Source organism: Bubalus bubalis, chromosome 2, assembly GCF_019923935.1.
Source record: "Bubalus bubalis isolate 160015118507 breed Murrah chromosome 2, NDDB_SH_1, whole genome shotgun sequence".
In the NCBI taxonomy this organism is placed as follows: domain Eukaryota; kingdom Metazoa; phylum Chordata; class Mammalia; order Artiodactyla; family Bovidae; genus Bubalus; species Bubalus bubalis.
Genome location: NC_059158.1, coordinates 79,363,866 through 79,380,700, shown reverse-complemented (window position 1 = coordinate 79,380,700; position 16,835 = coordinate 79,363,866). Strand labels below are relative to the sequence as shown.

At 40.3% G+C, this 16,835-nt stretch overlaps 1 protein-coding gene across 6 annotated transcripts in view; it reads right to left on the bottom strand.

The window, feature by feature from the left end:
- Positions 1-16,835, bottom strand: part of ABCB11 (ATP binding cassette subfamily B member 11) — a 106,173-nt gene that overhangs the window by 18,210 nt on the left and 71,128 nt on the right. For all 6 annotated transcript variants that reach the window (XM_045163968.1, XM_045163967.1, XM_045163972.1 and 3 more), the window contains 2 exons: positions 14,457-14,559; positions 6,804-6,968 (listed from right to left, as the gene is read on the bottom strand). In XM_045163968.1, the coding sequence (XP_045019903.1) occupies positions 6,804-6,968; positions 14,457-14,559 (268 nt within the window). The remainder of the gene's footprint in view (positions 1-6,803; positions 6,969-14,456; positions 14,560-16,835) is intronic.

Below are 16,835 nucleotides of genomic sequence, written 5' to 3'. Positions count from 1 at the left end.
GTTGCTGCCTCTAAATCATCCGAAGTTGAAAACATCCCCCTCAAAAAAAAACTATGGAAATTATGAGTGGTTTTTTTTCCAGTCTATAATAAGCAGCAAACTATATTCATAAGTATATTCTGAACTTAGAGGCACATGTTCAAGTAACTGACAACAGCCCAAGCTGTTGCAACAAGAAAATGTGAAAAACAGCTGCATACTCTTAATAACATCGCCTTACAGTAGGTTTTAGGTACAACAAAACCTTCCTAATTCAGACTATGCGAGGGAGCTGTAAGAGTTCAGAAAGACTATTCATTAGAGAACTGCACAATTAATCTTTATTGATTGCTCTGCATTAATTTGAACAACTAGAACAATGCCAGCAAGCAGTTGCTCAAAGGAAACCATTTATTCAATAAATATTGGAGTGCCTGCTGTATGCCAAATAAATCTCCTGAAAGCAATGTTTACTTCTCCATTAACAAGCCCTTTTTTGTAAAGCAGAAGTAACCCATTGAAATCATCACAAATTTCAATTTGGGAGGAGGTGTTCTAAATTAATGAGATGTATTGTTTCCAGGACAGAGTTTCTGGGGCCTTTATAGCTCTTAGTAATAAAAGATATATTCATTCTTAATGAATGAAGTGGGTTCAGAAGATGCCACAGTCATTCATCCCAGCATGGAATAACTCATGTAAGTTTATTTTACAGTTTATAAATAAAAGAACTTATATTTCAGTTTGGTTTTAGAAAACATTATACAAATCCCCCCAAACCCCAAACTGTGATACCATAATTCTCATTCCTCCCTATGGTTCTCTATTATAATCATGGACTATAGCACTACAGATTAACCAGCTTAACTTTTATTTTACAGATGGGAAACTAAAGCCCACAAGCTCAAGTCCTCTGTCCAGGTTTGTTTAGCTGGTGGTTATTGTTCTGTTCTGTTCTGTCAGTCGTGTTTGACTCTTGGCAACCCCATGGACCGCAGCATGCCAGGCTTCCCTGTCCATCACCAATTCCTGGAGCTCGTTCAAACTCATGTCAATCCAGTCGGTGATGCCATCCAACCATCTCGTCCTCTATCATCCCTTTCTCCTCCCACCTTCAATCTTTCCCAGCATCAGGGTCTTTTCAGATGAGTCAGCTGTTCACATCAGGTGGCCAAAGTATTGGAGTTTCAGCTTCGGCATCAGTCTTTCCAATGAATATTTAGGACTGATCTGCTTTAGGATGGACTGGTTGAATCTCTTTGTTGTCCAAGAGACCCTCAAGAGTCTTCTCCAGCACCATAGTTCAAAAGCATCAATTCTTCAGCGCTCAGGCTTCTTTATAGTCCAACTCTCACATCCATACATGACCACTGGAAAAACCATAGCTTTGACCAGATGGACCTTTGTTGGCAAAGTAATGTTCCTGCTTTTTAATATGCTGTGTAGGTTGGTCATAACTTTACTTCCAAGGAGCAAGTGTCTTTTAATTTCTTGGCTGCAGTCACCATCTGCAGTGATTTTGGAGCCCCCAAAAATAGTCTCTCACTGTTTCCATTGTTTCCCCACTTGCCATGAAGTGATGGGACCAGGTGCCATGCTTTTAGATTTTTGAATGTTGAGTTTTAAGCCAGCTTTTCACTCTCCTCTTTCACTTTCATCAAGAGGCTCTTTAGTTCTTCTTTGCTTTCTGCCATAAAGGTGGTGTCATCTGCATATCTGAGGTTATTGATACTTCTTGCAATCTTGATTCCAGCTTGTGCTTCTTCCAGTCCAGAATTTCACATGATGTACTCTGTATGTTAAGTTAAATAAGCAGGGTGACAACATGCAGCCTTGACGGACTCCTTTCCCAATTTGGAACCAGTCCGTTGTTCCATTTCTGGTTCTAACTGTTGCTTCCTGAGCTGCATACAGATTTCTCAGGAGGCAGGTCAGGTGGTTTGGTATTCCCATCTCTGTAAGAATTTTCCACAATTTGTTGTGATCCACACAGTCAAACGCTTTGGCATAGTCAACAAAGCAGAAATAGATGTTTTTCTGGAACTCTCTTGCTTTTCCAATAATCCAACAGATGTTGGCAATTTGATCTCTGGTTTCTCTACCTTTTCTAAATCCAGCTTGACCATCTGGAAGTTCACGGTTCACATACTGTTGTAGCCTGGCTTGGAGAATTTTGAGCATTACTTTGCTAGCGTGTGAGATGAGTGCCATTATGTGGTAGTTTGAACATTCTTTGGCATTGCCTTTCTTTGGTATTGGAATGAAAACTGACCTTTTTCCAGTCCTGTTGCCACTGAGTTTTCAAAATCTGCTGGCATATTGAGCACAGCACTTTCACAGCATCATCTTTTATGATTTGAAATAGCTCAACTGGAATTTCATCACCTCCACTAGCTTTGTTCGTAGTGATGATTCCTAAGACCCACTTGACTTCGCATTCTAGTATGTCTGACTCTTGGTGAGTGATCACACCATCATGGTTATCTTGGTCATGAAGCTCTTTTTTGTATAGCTCTTCTGTGTATTCTTGCCATCTCTACTTAATCTCTTCTGCTTCTGTTAGGTCCATACCATTTCTGTCCTTTATTGTGCCCATCTTTACATGAAATATTCCCTTGGTATCTCTAATTTTCTTGAAGAGATCTCTATTCTTTCCCATTCTATTGTTTTCCTCTATTTCTTTGCATTGATCACTGAGGAAGACTTTATTATCTCTCCTTGCTATTCTTTGGAACTCTGCATTCAGATGGGTATATCTTTCTTTTTCTCCTTTGCTTTTCACTTCTCTTCTTTTCTCAGCTATTTGTAAGGTCTCCTCAGATAATCATTTTGTCTTTTTGCATTTCTTTATCTTGGGGATAGTCTTGATCACCACCTCCTATACAACGTTACGAACGTCCATCCATCATTCTTCAAGGCACTCTGAAGGAAATGCCTATTTTCCAGATTCCAGTGCAATGGTTTTTTTTTTTCTGGGCACAACTCTGTTGGTTCTGGATAATACCCATTTTCTCAGTATTAAAAAAAAAAAAAGAATATTTGGCTAACATTAAATTCAAGATTGGGCATCATCTATCTGTAATATTTACCCCTAAACTCTACTGCATGAGTCCTTTGTACATTCTTACTGAAATGCACCCCAAAGGGCTGCCCATCCATAGGTTTCTCTGTTTTTAGACCAGCTATAGTTTGCGCACACATCTACACCATCTTGTAAAGGTGAGTTTAGGGAGAAAATGAAATTTCATTAGATTCTTGCTATTTACTAGATACAAATGTATTACTTAATCTACTTTAATTTAAATGAGGATTTCCTTAAAATTGGGATTCTTAAAACAACCCAGTAAGGTAGATTTTCTTGTCCCATATTACAGATAAAGAAACTAAGACTCATCAAGAAGAAGCCACTTGACTAAACACACACAAACAGTGCAGAGCAGAGAAGGCAGCAAATCCAAGGCTGGCTGATTCCAACATTCATGCTTTCCCCAGCAGGGGTGTGTGCTGCGTGCTAAGTCGCTTCAGTCGTGTCTGACCCTTTGTGACCCTATGGAGCCTGCCAGGCTCTTCTGTCCATGGGATTCTCTTGGCAAGAATACTGGAGTGGGTTGCCATGCCCTCCTCCAGGGGTTCTTCCCAACCCAGGGATCAAACCCGCATCTCTTACATCTCCTACATTGGCAGGGAGATTCTTTACCATTAGTGCCATCTGGGAATCCCTTTCCCCAGCATGCCACATCCAAACATGTTCCAAGTCAAACAGACCCAGTGAAAGTGAACCAGAGAAAGTAAGCCTTACGTGTACATTGAGGCTTCACTAGATTAGCAACCAGGCTTCTAATGCCCAATTTTCTTTTGCTGTGTCCTTGTTACAAACTATGGTCTCAATACCAAATGTGAATATCATGCCCTTTAGATATGTCAGAATGACAAAAGCACAATTAAAACCAGACTATTATCTGACTCATGATTATACCCTATGAGATGAAAGCATCATGAACCCACTGATGAATCTGTGATAATTATGCTAAGAGACAAAAACAACCATGTTTATCAAAGAAGAAAAATAATAAAGTTTTATTCTCTTAGCAAACTTAACCCTGTGGGAACATCAAAGATGAACAGATTTGGGATTTCATCCTGCTACTCTGATCCTTTGGTCCTTAGGTGAAAACCCAATTGCTTAGGCTAGGATTTTCTGGTTGTGACCAGAAGAGTCACAGAGAATATTCTCACCATCAGTAACCAAGTGGGTGCTGTTGGAGGGCAGGTGTTATAATTTGAATCATCAGATTTTTTCTGACTTGGCCAGTCGATAGCCCACAGGAGCTGAAACTTATCTTACAGAGCCTCTTTGTCAATCCTTCCTTTTATAGTTAAGGAAACTGAGACATCATGAAAGAAGTAGCAAGGTGTGACTCCAGGAAAATAAAGAAGCCTCCTGGTGGGAATCCAGGACTCTTTCCAAAGCAGTTCATACACAGGGTTCAAAGTTGAGTGAGCACATTCCTTACTCTGCATTCATGAGAAAAAGAGATGAAAAGCAAAGGAGCTGAATCCTGGCTTTAATTTAAAAGCAAACATCTAGGGCCTTGGGTCTTAACAGATTCAACGCCATCCCCTACTCACTCGGCATCTACATCACTGCTTAGTGAATGCATTTCTAGAGCCTCTCCCTAGTAGAACGTTAGCTTTCTGAGAGCAGGGAGGGCTCTGGTTTTCCTGTTCCTCACTGTACTCTTAATACCAGCAACAATGTCTGGGAAACAGTAAGTGATCAATAACTATTTTGTGAATGTGAGTGGATTTTTCAGTTAACATCTGTCTTCCTCATAGACCGGAAACTCCATTAGGGAAGGCACCCTCACTAACATGCCAGTCCCTAGGCCAGGGGAGATAATCAACAAGTATCTGTTAAGTGAATAAAAGGACATTGATATTATATTTAGGATACTGTACTTCCTACATATTAAGGAATATAAATTAGTTATCAAGATGTTTTCAGCATAACCAGAAATTTAATTTACCAGAGCTTGTCTCTGTGTTTTCCAAGTTGACTCATTGGAAAGGACTCTGATGCTGGGAGGGATTGCGGGCAGGAGGAGAAGGGGACGACAGAGGATGAGATGGCTGGATGGCATCACTGACTCGATGGACGTGAGTCTGGGTGAACTCCGGGAGCTGGTGATGGACAGGGAGGCCTGGCGTGCTGCGATTCATGGGGTCGCAAAGAGTCGGACACGACTGAGCGACTTAACTGAACTGAACTGAACCTTTATGGTGATTTCCTCACTTACCACAAGGGGGCAGTGTGAAAACTGAAGCAAGGGCTGGGGCGCTCCCTATAGGATTGATTTGGTTTGGTTTGTGGACTCTATTGGTCTTTCTGCATAACTCGTGGCGGCTGGGACAATTTTCTGGTCAGGATCTCTGCCGGACAGACCATTAAAGTGAAAGGAAAGTAGAGGGGGAAACTGAAACTTGGGACTCTTACACATCCTTTAGATTAGGCTTCAGAAAAGCAGGTTATAGGGCTGGTCCCACCACCTTCTGTGCCCCTGTGTCACCTTAAACAAGTTCGTAAGTTCTCCAAGATTCTAGGTTTTCCTCCTTGTTGATCTCATAGGATTCGTGTATGTGTGTGTGAATTTCAACTGAGAAAATATGTCAACATTTCGAGAACTGACTTCGCAATGATAAGATTTTATTGGAACTCAGCTCTGCAGTCACATTGCCTGGATTTGAATCCCAGATCCATCACTTACTCCTCTAAGTTCTTTAGTTTGCTCCTTTGTCAAATAGGAACAATAAGAATACCTACCACAGCTGGTTATTAGGAAAGTTTAGTGAACTACTATATATAAAGTTTTTGCTGCTGCTAAGTCACTTCAGTTGTGTCCGACTCTGTGCGACCCCATAGACGGCAGCCCACCAGGCTCCCCCACCCCTGGGATTCTCCAGGCAAGAACACTGGAGTGGGTTGCCATTTCCTTCTCCAATGCATGAAAGTGAAAAGTGAAAGTGAAGTCGCTCCGTCGTGTCCGACTCTTCGCGACTGCATGGACTGCAGCCTACCAGGCTCCTCCGTCCATGGGATTTTCCAGGCAAGAGTACTGGAGTGGGGCGCCATTCCCTTCTCCTATAAAGTTCTTAGATAGTGCCTAATTAATGTTTGTACTTATTGTTATCAATATTATTTTTATAGCAATAATATCAGATGGAGAATATCAAAACTCCTAGGAAATGAAAAACTGAAATAAGTGTATTCTTTGTACATGCCTTATTTTACTTATCTCTTCCTTTTCCTGTTTTCTCCTCCAACTGCCCATTTCAATGGTGCAATGAGCAGAAGAGCAGAGTATTATACAACATGCATGAACACTTGCTATTACAAATCAAACTTTGTACCTCAGCTGATCAGCAAGATCGAAATGGCCCCCAAATCCTTTTATATCATTCAAAGAACTTGCTTTGCATTCTTATTTGGTTTGCATATGGGTAAACTGCCCTCTTTTGACACTAAGTTTGCAGCCATAGTCTTTTTCTTTTTTTTTTTTAATAGACACAATGACTGTCAGAGTGTGCTGCCAGCCCAAATGAGAGTCTCAGGTTTGTCTTCTCACCTCCTGTTTGATGGAGACTTGAGACCTTTTTAATTCTTTAGAGATGAGAGGAGGGGAAAAAGAACTAAAAGAACAACAACAACAACAAAACTTAAAAAAAAGTTAAATACATTACAACAAAGAACCAACTTCTCAAAAGTGACAATATCCAGACAAACAAAAGGTAGGAGGAGAATAAAGCTGGTCCAGCTGCTTGCTTACCCCAAGAATCTGGCTGAATAAAAAGGCATACATGGGTGTGACCGTCCCATTGACAGCTGCACCCACAGAGCCTACCAGCATGTAGGGCCATTCTCGAGCATTGAGTTTCAGAATCCTCCTCACTGGGGCTGGCTCAATTTCTTCTTCCACAGGAATGTTCTTGTCCTTGAAGGGAGAGGAGGTTACATTAATCATTTAAATGTTTGCATACACTCTTTTATTATACAGTTGTCCTTTTGGCATTCATAGATTTGAGTCATGGTTTGATTGATTAGGAGTGACCTCAAAGACCTATAAGACAGGGTGATATGATAGCTTGTGAGAGATGGTTTTGAACTGCTTGCCGCCATGCTATGACTTGGGCTTCCCTGGTAGCTCAGTGGTAAAGAATCTGCCTGCCAGTGCAGGAGACACAGGAGACACAGGTTCAACCCCTGGGTCGAGAAGAACCCCTGGAGTAGGAAATGGCAACTGACTCCTGTATTCTTGCTAGGCTAGTCCCATGGACAGAGGACTCTTGTGGGCTGTTACAGTCCATGGGGTCAGAGAAGAGTCAGACATGATTTAGGGACTAAACAGTAACAACATGCTATGATTTGGATGGGATTGATTTTAGAGTGTCTGCTCATCTGAAGGTGAGCTGCTAGTTTTCATTTCACAGTTGCATAGGTATTAACACTTGGGGAGTAGTAAATAAGTTGGATCTATAAGAAAAATAATTCCCAGTTTAAAAACATTTTTGTGCTATAGTGAGTATGTGAATGCTATGTCACTTCAGTTGTGTCTGACTCTTTACAACCCTTTGTGCTACAGTGAGTGGTATTTACATATTCAAGAATTTGTGAAATTTTCAAGATATGTCCTTCATAAATGTCAAAGTCTAGTGACTGCCTCAAGCCCCAAGGCAGGCCACTGTATCTAAACAACGCAAAATAATTTTTAAAATGTATTAACTGGTGACAATGGTTATCAACTGTGTATTTCTGTGAAGGTTTTCTTTAATTAGTGCCCAGAAGTAAATGGTAATCAATTTGGATTTCTAAATTCTGCATGTTATTTACAAGGAGTACAAATTATTTATATATATAAATTTCCCCATTCCAATTTCTTTAATTGCCATTAAAGTGTCAGAGCTAGCAAATTTTTAGCCTCTTGAAGGCAAAAATTATATTCAGAACTTCATCATTTTTACCATCATTTTTCCTTGCTAATGATATTCTTCAGTACTTAGTCATTAGGCCCATTCTTCAATAATTTGCTAAATTTATTGTTCGCTTTGTTTGAGAAAAGATTTTAGGTGGCTTATATAGATCTGTATTGATTTTTTTTTTACTTTTTCTATTAAAATATACTAAAAATGTCTACAGCAAATTGACTACAAAACTGTTAGTGTTCTATTTCATTAACACACAGTTATTTACCCCTTAAGGAGCTGACCATCAGGAACAGACAGCAGTAAGGAACTTCAGATACTATCCTTTTGCTTCCAAAGTCAAAGATTTCATTACCAATTCAATTGAAATAAAAGCCTGGTGTCCTTATTCTAGTTGCAAGCCAAATAGGATGGAGGGAGAGCTTGCTTGGTGATGGATCTGTCAATGCCTCCATTTCAGGTTCTCTCTTGGTCTGCCCTCAATAGTTGCTACACACTCATGCAGCAAATCCTTCAGTGATTTCATCTCTGATGTCTTACTCAACTCTAGGAAATCAATGCAGAGAGGAAGAAAGGTGCCTGTGAAAGCATGAGGGAAACGGGCATGTGGAAAGAATGTGGTTCTTGGATGAGCCCCACGTGGCCACTGATGGAATATATCACTGAGCACTTTGGCTCTCTGGGGCTCGGTTGCCTTCTCCTCCTCAAAAGGAAAGAAATAGACAAAGTTCTTTATGGCTCTCTTATATTTCTGCACATCTTGTGAAAAGAGGCACTGACCACCTTTGTTGAGGCTGTTTTCTCAAGAATGTTGGTATAGCAAATAGCCTTGGAGGAGGGGGATAGTGTTTCCATCCTAAGAAAAGGGCTTATTGCTCATTATAAAAACACCAGGTTTCTCAAGCCTAGGATTCCTCTTTCCCTTCCTTTGCTGGTATCACCTACTTCTCTTTCATCAGCTGAGAAGTGGGGGTAGGCTGGGGAGTCCGTGGAAATGCTGTGCACTGGCTCCTGCTCATGCTCTGAGTAAAGTCTTTCATCTCTGACACAGCTCTTATGTATTCTCCAGCATCCATAAAATTGTGTCAGGCTAACTTGATAGCTTCTTGGAAGAGGGTGTTTCCTATGACCAGTGCATTCTCTTGGCAAAACTCTGTTAGCCTTTGCCCTGTATGGATGTGAGAGTTGGGCTGTAAAGAAGGCTAAGCACCGAAAAATTGATGCTTTCAAACTGTGGTGTTGAAGAAAGACTCTTGAAAGTCCCTTGGACTGCAAGGAGATCAAACCAGTCAATCCTAAAGGAAATCAACTCTGAATATTCATTGGAAGGACTGATGTTGAAGCTGAAACTCCAGTACTTTGACCACCTGATGCGAAGAGCTGACTCATTTGAAAAGATCCTGATGCTGGGAAAGATTGAAGGCAGGAGGAGAAGAGGGTGACAGAGGATGAGATGGTTGGATGGCATCACTGACTCAATGGACATGAGTCTGAGTAAACTCCAGGAGTTGGTGATGGACAGGGAGGCCTGGCGTGCTGCAGTCCATGGGGTTGCAAAGAGTTGGACATGACTGAGCAACTGAACTGAACTAAAAGTAGTATAAGAACAAAAGAAAATGGAAGTCATTATGTACAGAAGGGTTTTTTCCTCTGGGATTTTGCAAAGCCAAAGACAAATTAACTCATCTAAAAAAAGCTAAAAGGCTAAAGATATGTATTAAAGTGAAAGTCGCTCAGTCGTGTCCGACTCTTTGCAACCCCATGGACTATACAGTCAATGGAGTTCTCCAGGCCAGAATACTAGAGTGGGTAACTATTCCCTTCTCCAGGGGATCTTCCCAACCCAGGGATCAAATCCAGATCTCCTGCATTACAGGCGGATTCTTTGCCAGCTGGGCCACAAGGGAAACCCAAGAATACTGGAGTGGGTAGCCTATCCATTCTCCAGCAGATCTTCCCAACCCAGGAATCAAACTGGGGTCTCCTGCATTGTAGGCGGATTCTTTACCAGCTGAACTATCAGGGAAGCCCTAAAATATATATATATATGTGTGTGTATATATATACACACAAAGATAAGTATATATACATAGATATAATAAATTCACAGCAAACAAGTAACTCACAAACAGACAAAATTATAAAAGTTTATATCCGCTTCCTCACTGCAGTTCCTTCCTCTATTGTGTCAATGATAAGTTGCACAGTGCTCACTTATTTATCATACATAAAGAAGTATCCTGCCAGCAGCTCCAGTGAAGGAAGAAGGACACTGCTCTTGCTCATCTTTGCATCCCTAAGACAATATCTGGCACTTGTTAGGTGTGCAATCTATGTTTATTGGATGAGAGAATGAATGAAGCTTTTATGCTCGTGGTGCATAAATGTAAAAAAACATTTATTTAAAAAATACTGTTCACTTACTTACAAGGTAGATAGTTCAATGCTAAACAAAGGGCTTTTCCCAGCTTCCTTCCATCCATATCCTGTGTAGCTCAGGTAAAAATATAACTTCCTACTTAAATCTCATGTCCAGATTTCTATATTTTGTTACATCGATTTCTTCATGCCAACCCATAGGCAGTCTCCTGCCTTGATGACAACTTTAAGATATGATGGTAGGAAATGGTAACTATGACCAAGAAACAGGGACTTTCCAAATGACCAAATACGAGCAGTCACTTTTATAGATCTTCTGTCCTATCCCCTATGCGTGTGCGTGCTCAGTCACTCAGTTGTGTCCTCCTCTTTGCAACCCAGTGGACCTTGCACACCAGGCTCCTCTGCCCATGAGATTTTCCAGATTTTTTGAGTGGGTTGTCATTTACTTCTCCTGGGGATCTTCCCAACTCAGGGACTGAACTCACATCTCCTGCATTGGCAGGTGGATTCTTTACCACTGAGCCACCTGGGAAACCCTGTCCTATCTCCTAACCAATGCCTAAACCCTACTGTAAGTTAGCTGTGATGAAGTGATGGGTTTTTAATATTTGACCTTGACACAATCTCATACATATTCTACTTTTTAGTTCCTCTGAAAGAGGAAGAAGACTCTTCAGAAACTGGAAGCTTTAGCCTACAGTTTTCCACTAATCCTAATCTCAATTTTATTAGCATTATAACTGTGATCTGATTTATGAAAGCCAAGAGTATAGCTTGGAGACCAAGAGAAAATAGGCTACAGTCTTGGCTCTGTCACCAGCTAACTATGAAACGTTGGGTCAGACACCCCACTTACACTTTGGAAGCACAGACTTTTGAAACCATGATTGAGCAACTTCATTTACACTTTTCACTTTCACGCATTGGAGAAGGAAATGGCAACCCACTCCAGTGTTCTTGCCTGGAGAATCCCAGGGACGGGGGAGCCTGGTGGGCTGCCGTCTATGGGGTTGCACAGAGTCGGACACGACTGAAGTGACTAGGCAGCAGCAGCGGCAAGTTTTCCGAGTCAAAACCCAAAGAGACCACAAGGTGGAGATAACGCCTTTATAGAAGTAAACCTTTTTGCCTTGCCACACAAAACAGAACATCTCCCAAACAACAGACGGTCAGGTTAGAGCTTGTTCATCAAAATATGAAAAAAAAATTTTTTTACCAGTGTTTGATCTTAAATAATTTAGTTAACTATCAAAATACTTTAAAATTTACTTGGGATTAGAAAAACCTAAATATCTAAAATACTTTAAAATTTACTCTGAATAGGAAGTCCTTATATTAAATTCTATCAGTGCTGATTCTGCTGTTTCCTTTTTTAAAATATTTAATTTTTAAATCAAAAAAGTTCTAAGATAATTATCATAAAATGAGAAGTATTAATATAAGCACAAGGCCTGTTCCACTTCTACCTTTAGCAGAATCACATTGGCTCTCTGTCACTTTTTTCCTTTTCCTCCCTTAACTAAAGAAAGAAATCAAAGTGTCATCTTTTTAAAAGTACACTCTCTCTGCTCAGATGCTCTGTCACGACCAACTCTTTGCAACCCCATGGACTTTAGCCCACCAGGCTCCTCTGTCCATGGATTTTCTAGGCGGAGTATTGGAGTGGGTTGCCATTCCCTTCTCCAAGAGATAGTTCCCCCACCCAGGAACTGAACCTGGGTCTCCTTCATTGCAGGCAGATTTTTGGTTTCCATTTAATTATTTATTATATTCTAATTGGCAATGCTGATGAGTAGAATACTTAGGGAGTAGTTTTGTTTTATCTGGAACTACTCTCTGTATTTGATTTAGATTTCCTTTTATTTAAATAACTCCCTTCTGAGTTTTCCCTGCATCAGAAGTCTGGGAACCTGATCTTCAGATCTTCAGGGAATCTGATTGTTCTCTCCAACAGTGCTGAGCCATCTACCAGCTTCAACAATAACAAAATTGGATTTTCTTTTCCTTCCTAACTCTCTTGTTTTTGTTGTCAAATATTTTCCCAGAAACTAGGGAAAAAAATAAAAATGCAAAAATTGAATACAATTGGTGCTGTTACGTTTAAAATGTCAGTGTAGTGTTTGGTTCTTTCTTCCTTGAAGCTTATTAAACTCCTTGTACAATGCCTCTTGTACTTATGGGTGGCAGTACCACAGATATAAATGAAAAAACTATTTCTAGAATGAGAAGAGGTGCTGAGTCCTTAATGGCAAGATGCAGTAAGCAACCACGCTTGCCGAACATTTTCTCTCCTTGGATCCACCCTGCTGTTCCTGAGACAAAGTGTTCCTCTACGAAGTTTATTTAAACCAGCTATATTAGATACTGAGAACACTATCTATTCAGAGTCGAATACCAATTAGCGACTGAACAACTACAACAATAACAATATTAGATAATTAAGAATGCTATTTATTATTAATATCTTAAAACCAAAAGAGAGCCTTAATAATCCTTCCATCATAGTCATAAAATCATACATACTATACTTTATTCCAAATTTGGCATTGTGAATCGGTGTTTATAATTACTCCCCAAAAGGATTCTCATATTGAAATGTTTTAAAGATAATTTGAAATTACATCACTCATAATGGATGTGCTTGTAATTAAAATATTCTCTGACTCGTTTTCTTTGATAAATCTTATGGTTTGGATGTTATTTTACTATAAAAAGTTAATTTTTCATCCTAGTTTTAAAAATCGCTTGATGTCCCACCATGTGCAGCTCTGTAACTAAACAGAAAGATGAAAGAGTCTGTAGATTATGAGCAGGTTGGAACAGGATTTGGTTGGTTCTAGGTTTACATGTGTCAAATAAACAGAAATGTTTGCTAGGTCTCATGGTAACCAGAACTTCCCTGGTGGCTCAGACAGTAAAGCATCTGCCTACAACGTGGGAGATCTGGGTTCAATCCCTAGGTCGGGAAGATCCCCTGGAGAAGGAAATGGCACCCCACTCCAATACTCTTGCCTGGAGAATCCCATGGATGGAGGAGCCTGGTGGGCTAATGGTAACCAGATAAAGGAGTTTCCAGGCAAAGCAAGATGCCCAAGTTGATACAAACACAAATAACAGTTACTAACTTTAAGAAGCTTGTAATTTAGTAACAGGATAAGACAACATGATCTGAAATAAGCCTCAATAAGAAAATTGCCATGAAAAGACTGAAATGAAGAGTAATGGGGGATTGAAAATGAGAGGATCAGGGCTGAAGAATAAAGTTCAGTGATTAAGAAAGGCTCTGAGTAGGAGGGATGGTCACCTTATGTGAAAGTTAGACTGTGCCCACTGCAGCAGTGGACATCCTGATGAACAAAGTTGAATATTGCTATATGTGTTGATTCTTCTCCTACTTCATTTTTATGTTGCTTTGAATAGTGTTAAAATTAATAGTGTTAATTTCAAATGTACCCTAAAACAATTATTATAAAATTGTATTAAGTAAACAAATGTCTGTAAAACCTAATCAGTCCCCATTAATTTAAAATTTGCAGTAACTTGTATTAAACACTTTATAATTTTTATAATTATTATAATTATTTAAGAAGGAGATTTAAAGTTTTACCAAGAAAAGTTTTCAGATAGTCTTAAGAGCTTGAAAGGGATTCCTACATAATCAAATGGTCTGCTAAGTACATGTAATTGTGTTTATTAGAATGGCTCACATAAGAATTATCAGGGAACTTTTAATACTTCATCTTAGTTACCATGTATTCTTAAAATATTTTATTATCTATGCTTCTCTTAAAATATTATGTAAAGCATGATACAAAATTTAGAGTTTCATTCAGGTCTTAATGGAGCCTCTCATTTAGTTTGACTTAGTGAAACATACGAGAAGGCAATGGCACCCCGCTCCAGTACTCTTGCCTGGAAAATCCCATGGACGGAGGAGCCTGGTGGGCTGCCATCTATGGGGTCGCACAGAGTTGGACATGACTGAAGCAACTTAGCGGCAGCAGCAGTGAAACATTACTAGATAAAGGCCTTGAAAACTCAGATTCTAAGCTTGAAGGGCATACGATAGTCTCCAGGAGAGACTTCTTCCATCCCCCCATGAGCCATTGGTGTCTGACCTTTCTGTCTTGTTCATGAGTAGACTTATGATCTACAAGTGCTAATGACGATTCATGTCCCAGGTAAGAAAGCTGAGACTTGGACCGTTGTCGGATGGAAGCTCTGTAAGTAAAAAGAAAGATGAATTAGTCTGTGGCTTGTTGGAACAGGACTCAATTGGTTCCAAGTTTACATCACCTGTGTCAGGTGCAGGCGCTTCCTGAGTGGGTTTGACACAACTTTCAGTCTGGTTGCTATGGTGCCGAGCTAAACCCTAATTCAGAGTACACACACAGAGGGAGGAGGAGAAGAGGGCGAAGTTGTTTCACTAGTCCACCAAGAAAAAAAGCATCCAAGACTCAAATCCATCCCAAACCCACATGGTTCTGCTATTGCTCTAATAGCAATGGCCCATCACTATTACCTCCCTCAGGATTGTAGGATGAGTTTTGATATCTCTTTCTCTCTCTCCCTGATGTTTGCTTTAGCATAATTCTACCTGGACACAAATAGACTAGTAGGAGGAAACAGGGACCCTAGTGGAAATTTCTCCAGGCTATGTGCTGCCTTTAGGGATGGATTTAATTAACAAATATATTATTGAAATATAATTTAGCTTGATGTGTTCACTGATTCATTCAACAGAAGATGATTGTGCGCCTACAACGTACAAATCAAAGTTAGGTGCTGTGAGGGGACACAAAGACTGGACAATTACAGACTTCTCCCTTAAGGCACTTAAAGTTTTATAGAAGAACAACGCATGTAACCAACCCTAATATAAGGAAGAATGTGATAAGTGCTATAGCTGCTAAGCTGCTGCTAAATCACTTCAGTCGTGTCTGACTCTGTGTGACCCCATAGACAGCAGCCCACCAGGCTCCCCAGTCCCTGGGATTCTCCAGGCAAGAACACTGGAGTGGGTTGCCATAAAGCAGGTTTAAATAAACAGTATGGAAATTTAAAGGATAAAAGAACATATGTCAGGTACTACCATGAAAAGCTTCATGGAGGAGGTAGCTAAGGTAGGCTGTGGGTATCTGTAGGCTAGGGGCAAGGGCATTGCTGATTGACAGAACAGTATAAAGAGAAGTATGGAGATAGGGTTACTAGTTACCTAAACAGTATAGAGCAGATATAGGAAGTGATTCGAGTTGTTTTGTTTCTCCCTGAGGTTTCTGGGAAGGAGACTTCTACTATCTTCTAGGTTAAATTTGAAAGTATGTGACACTGGAAGCTGTTGGCAATTATGTCAAGAAAAGAAGCTTCCTAAAAAATGAATACTGAAAAAAAAAAGTAGAGCTGAGAAGGGAAGAAAAAGAAATTGTATGTATATTGACCAAGTCACTCACTGAAGCCCCAGTCTTGCCTGAAGCCAAAGCCTCTTTGAACGATTTAGTTATGTTGTCATTCTTTCCCTTTATTTTTTATTTTTAATTTTTTTTACTTTTTTTTTTTTATTATTCTTTCCCTTTAAAGGTTAAACCAGGTTGGCTGAGGTTTTTAGCCATTTGCAAATAGACTGCTAAGTGATAAATGTAATCCTGAAGACTTGAAAGGATGGAAGTTACATTCTCAAAGCACTTAAGCCTGAGGAAATACCGTGTAAAGAGGGAGCTTGTAGTGATGAGGAGATCTGCATCAGCTGTGGTAGTGCCATCCGGATGGTGTTATTCATAAGTCTCCTATCATCCGTATTCAGGTTAAGCTAAACTAAAACAAATACCAAGGTGGCACCTGCCTATTACAGATGCTCATCTATCCTTCTTGAGAAGACAGCAATGCATCAACTTCATGACCCTGACTTATTCCCACGTTCATTTGATGGCATCTTTATCCTCTTAGTCACCAAGTTCAACAGGTGCATTTACGTCAAGTCCTCCCTCTTGCTCTTGCTCAAACTCTCATTGTGATCAGGCATGAAACCACACCCGACTCGGACTTCCTGCTACCAAACTGGCTTCTGGGACACCCCAAGCCTGTCCCATTTGGCCTGAAACTCTGCAGCAATAGAGTCATTTCTTTAAGTTAGGTAACTGAGGTCAAGAGCTCAACTCCCAAAGGTGTGAGGGATAGCTCTGTGTCAGCTAGAGAGAGCTGAGTGCAAGAGAGGGCTGAGACTGAAGGTTATGGGCCTAAAAAAGAAACTCAGAGCATTGGCAGACTAGGTAGGAGAAGTATGTGGAGAAGAAGAGGGCATCAAAATATAGATGACTACCTCCCAGTTCTGAGCAGGGAAGACATCAATCCTTATCCCCTCTACTACTTTAATCTTATGTTTCTTAAATCTCTCTTTCTCTCGTTTCCTGTTACCCATTCATCCAGCATTCTACCTGTCTGGCATAAGCTGCCCCAAGGAGACCATTAACAGTAAGGGTGCGGGGCAGGGACCCAAGCTG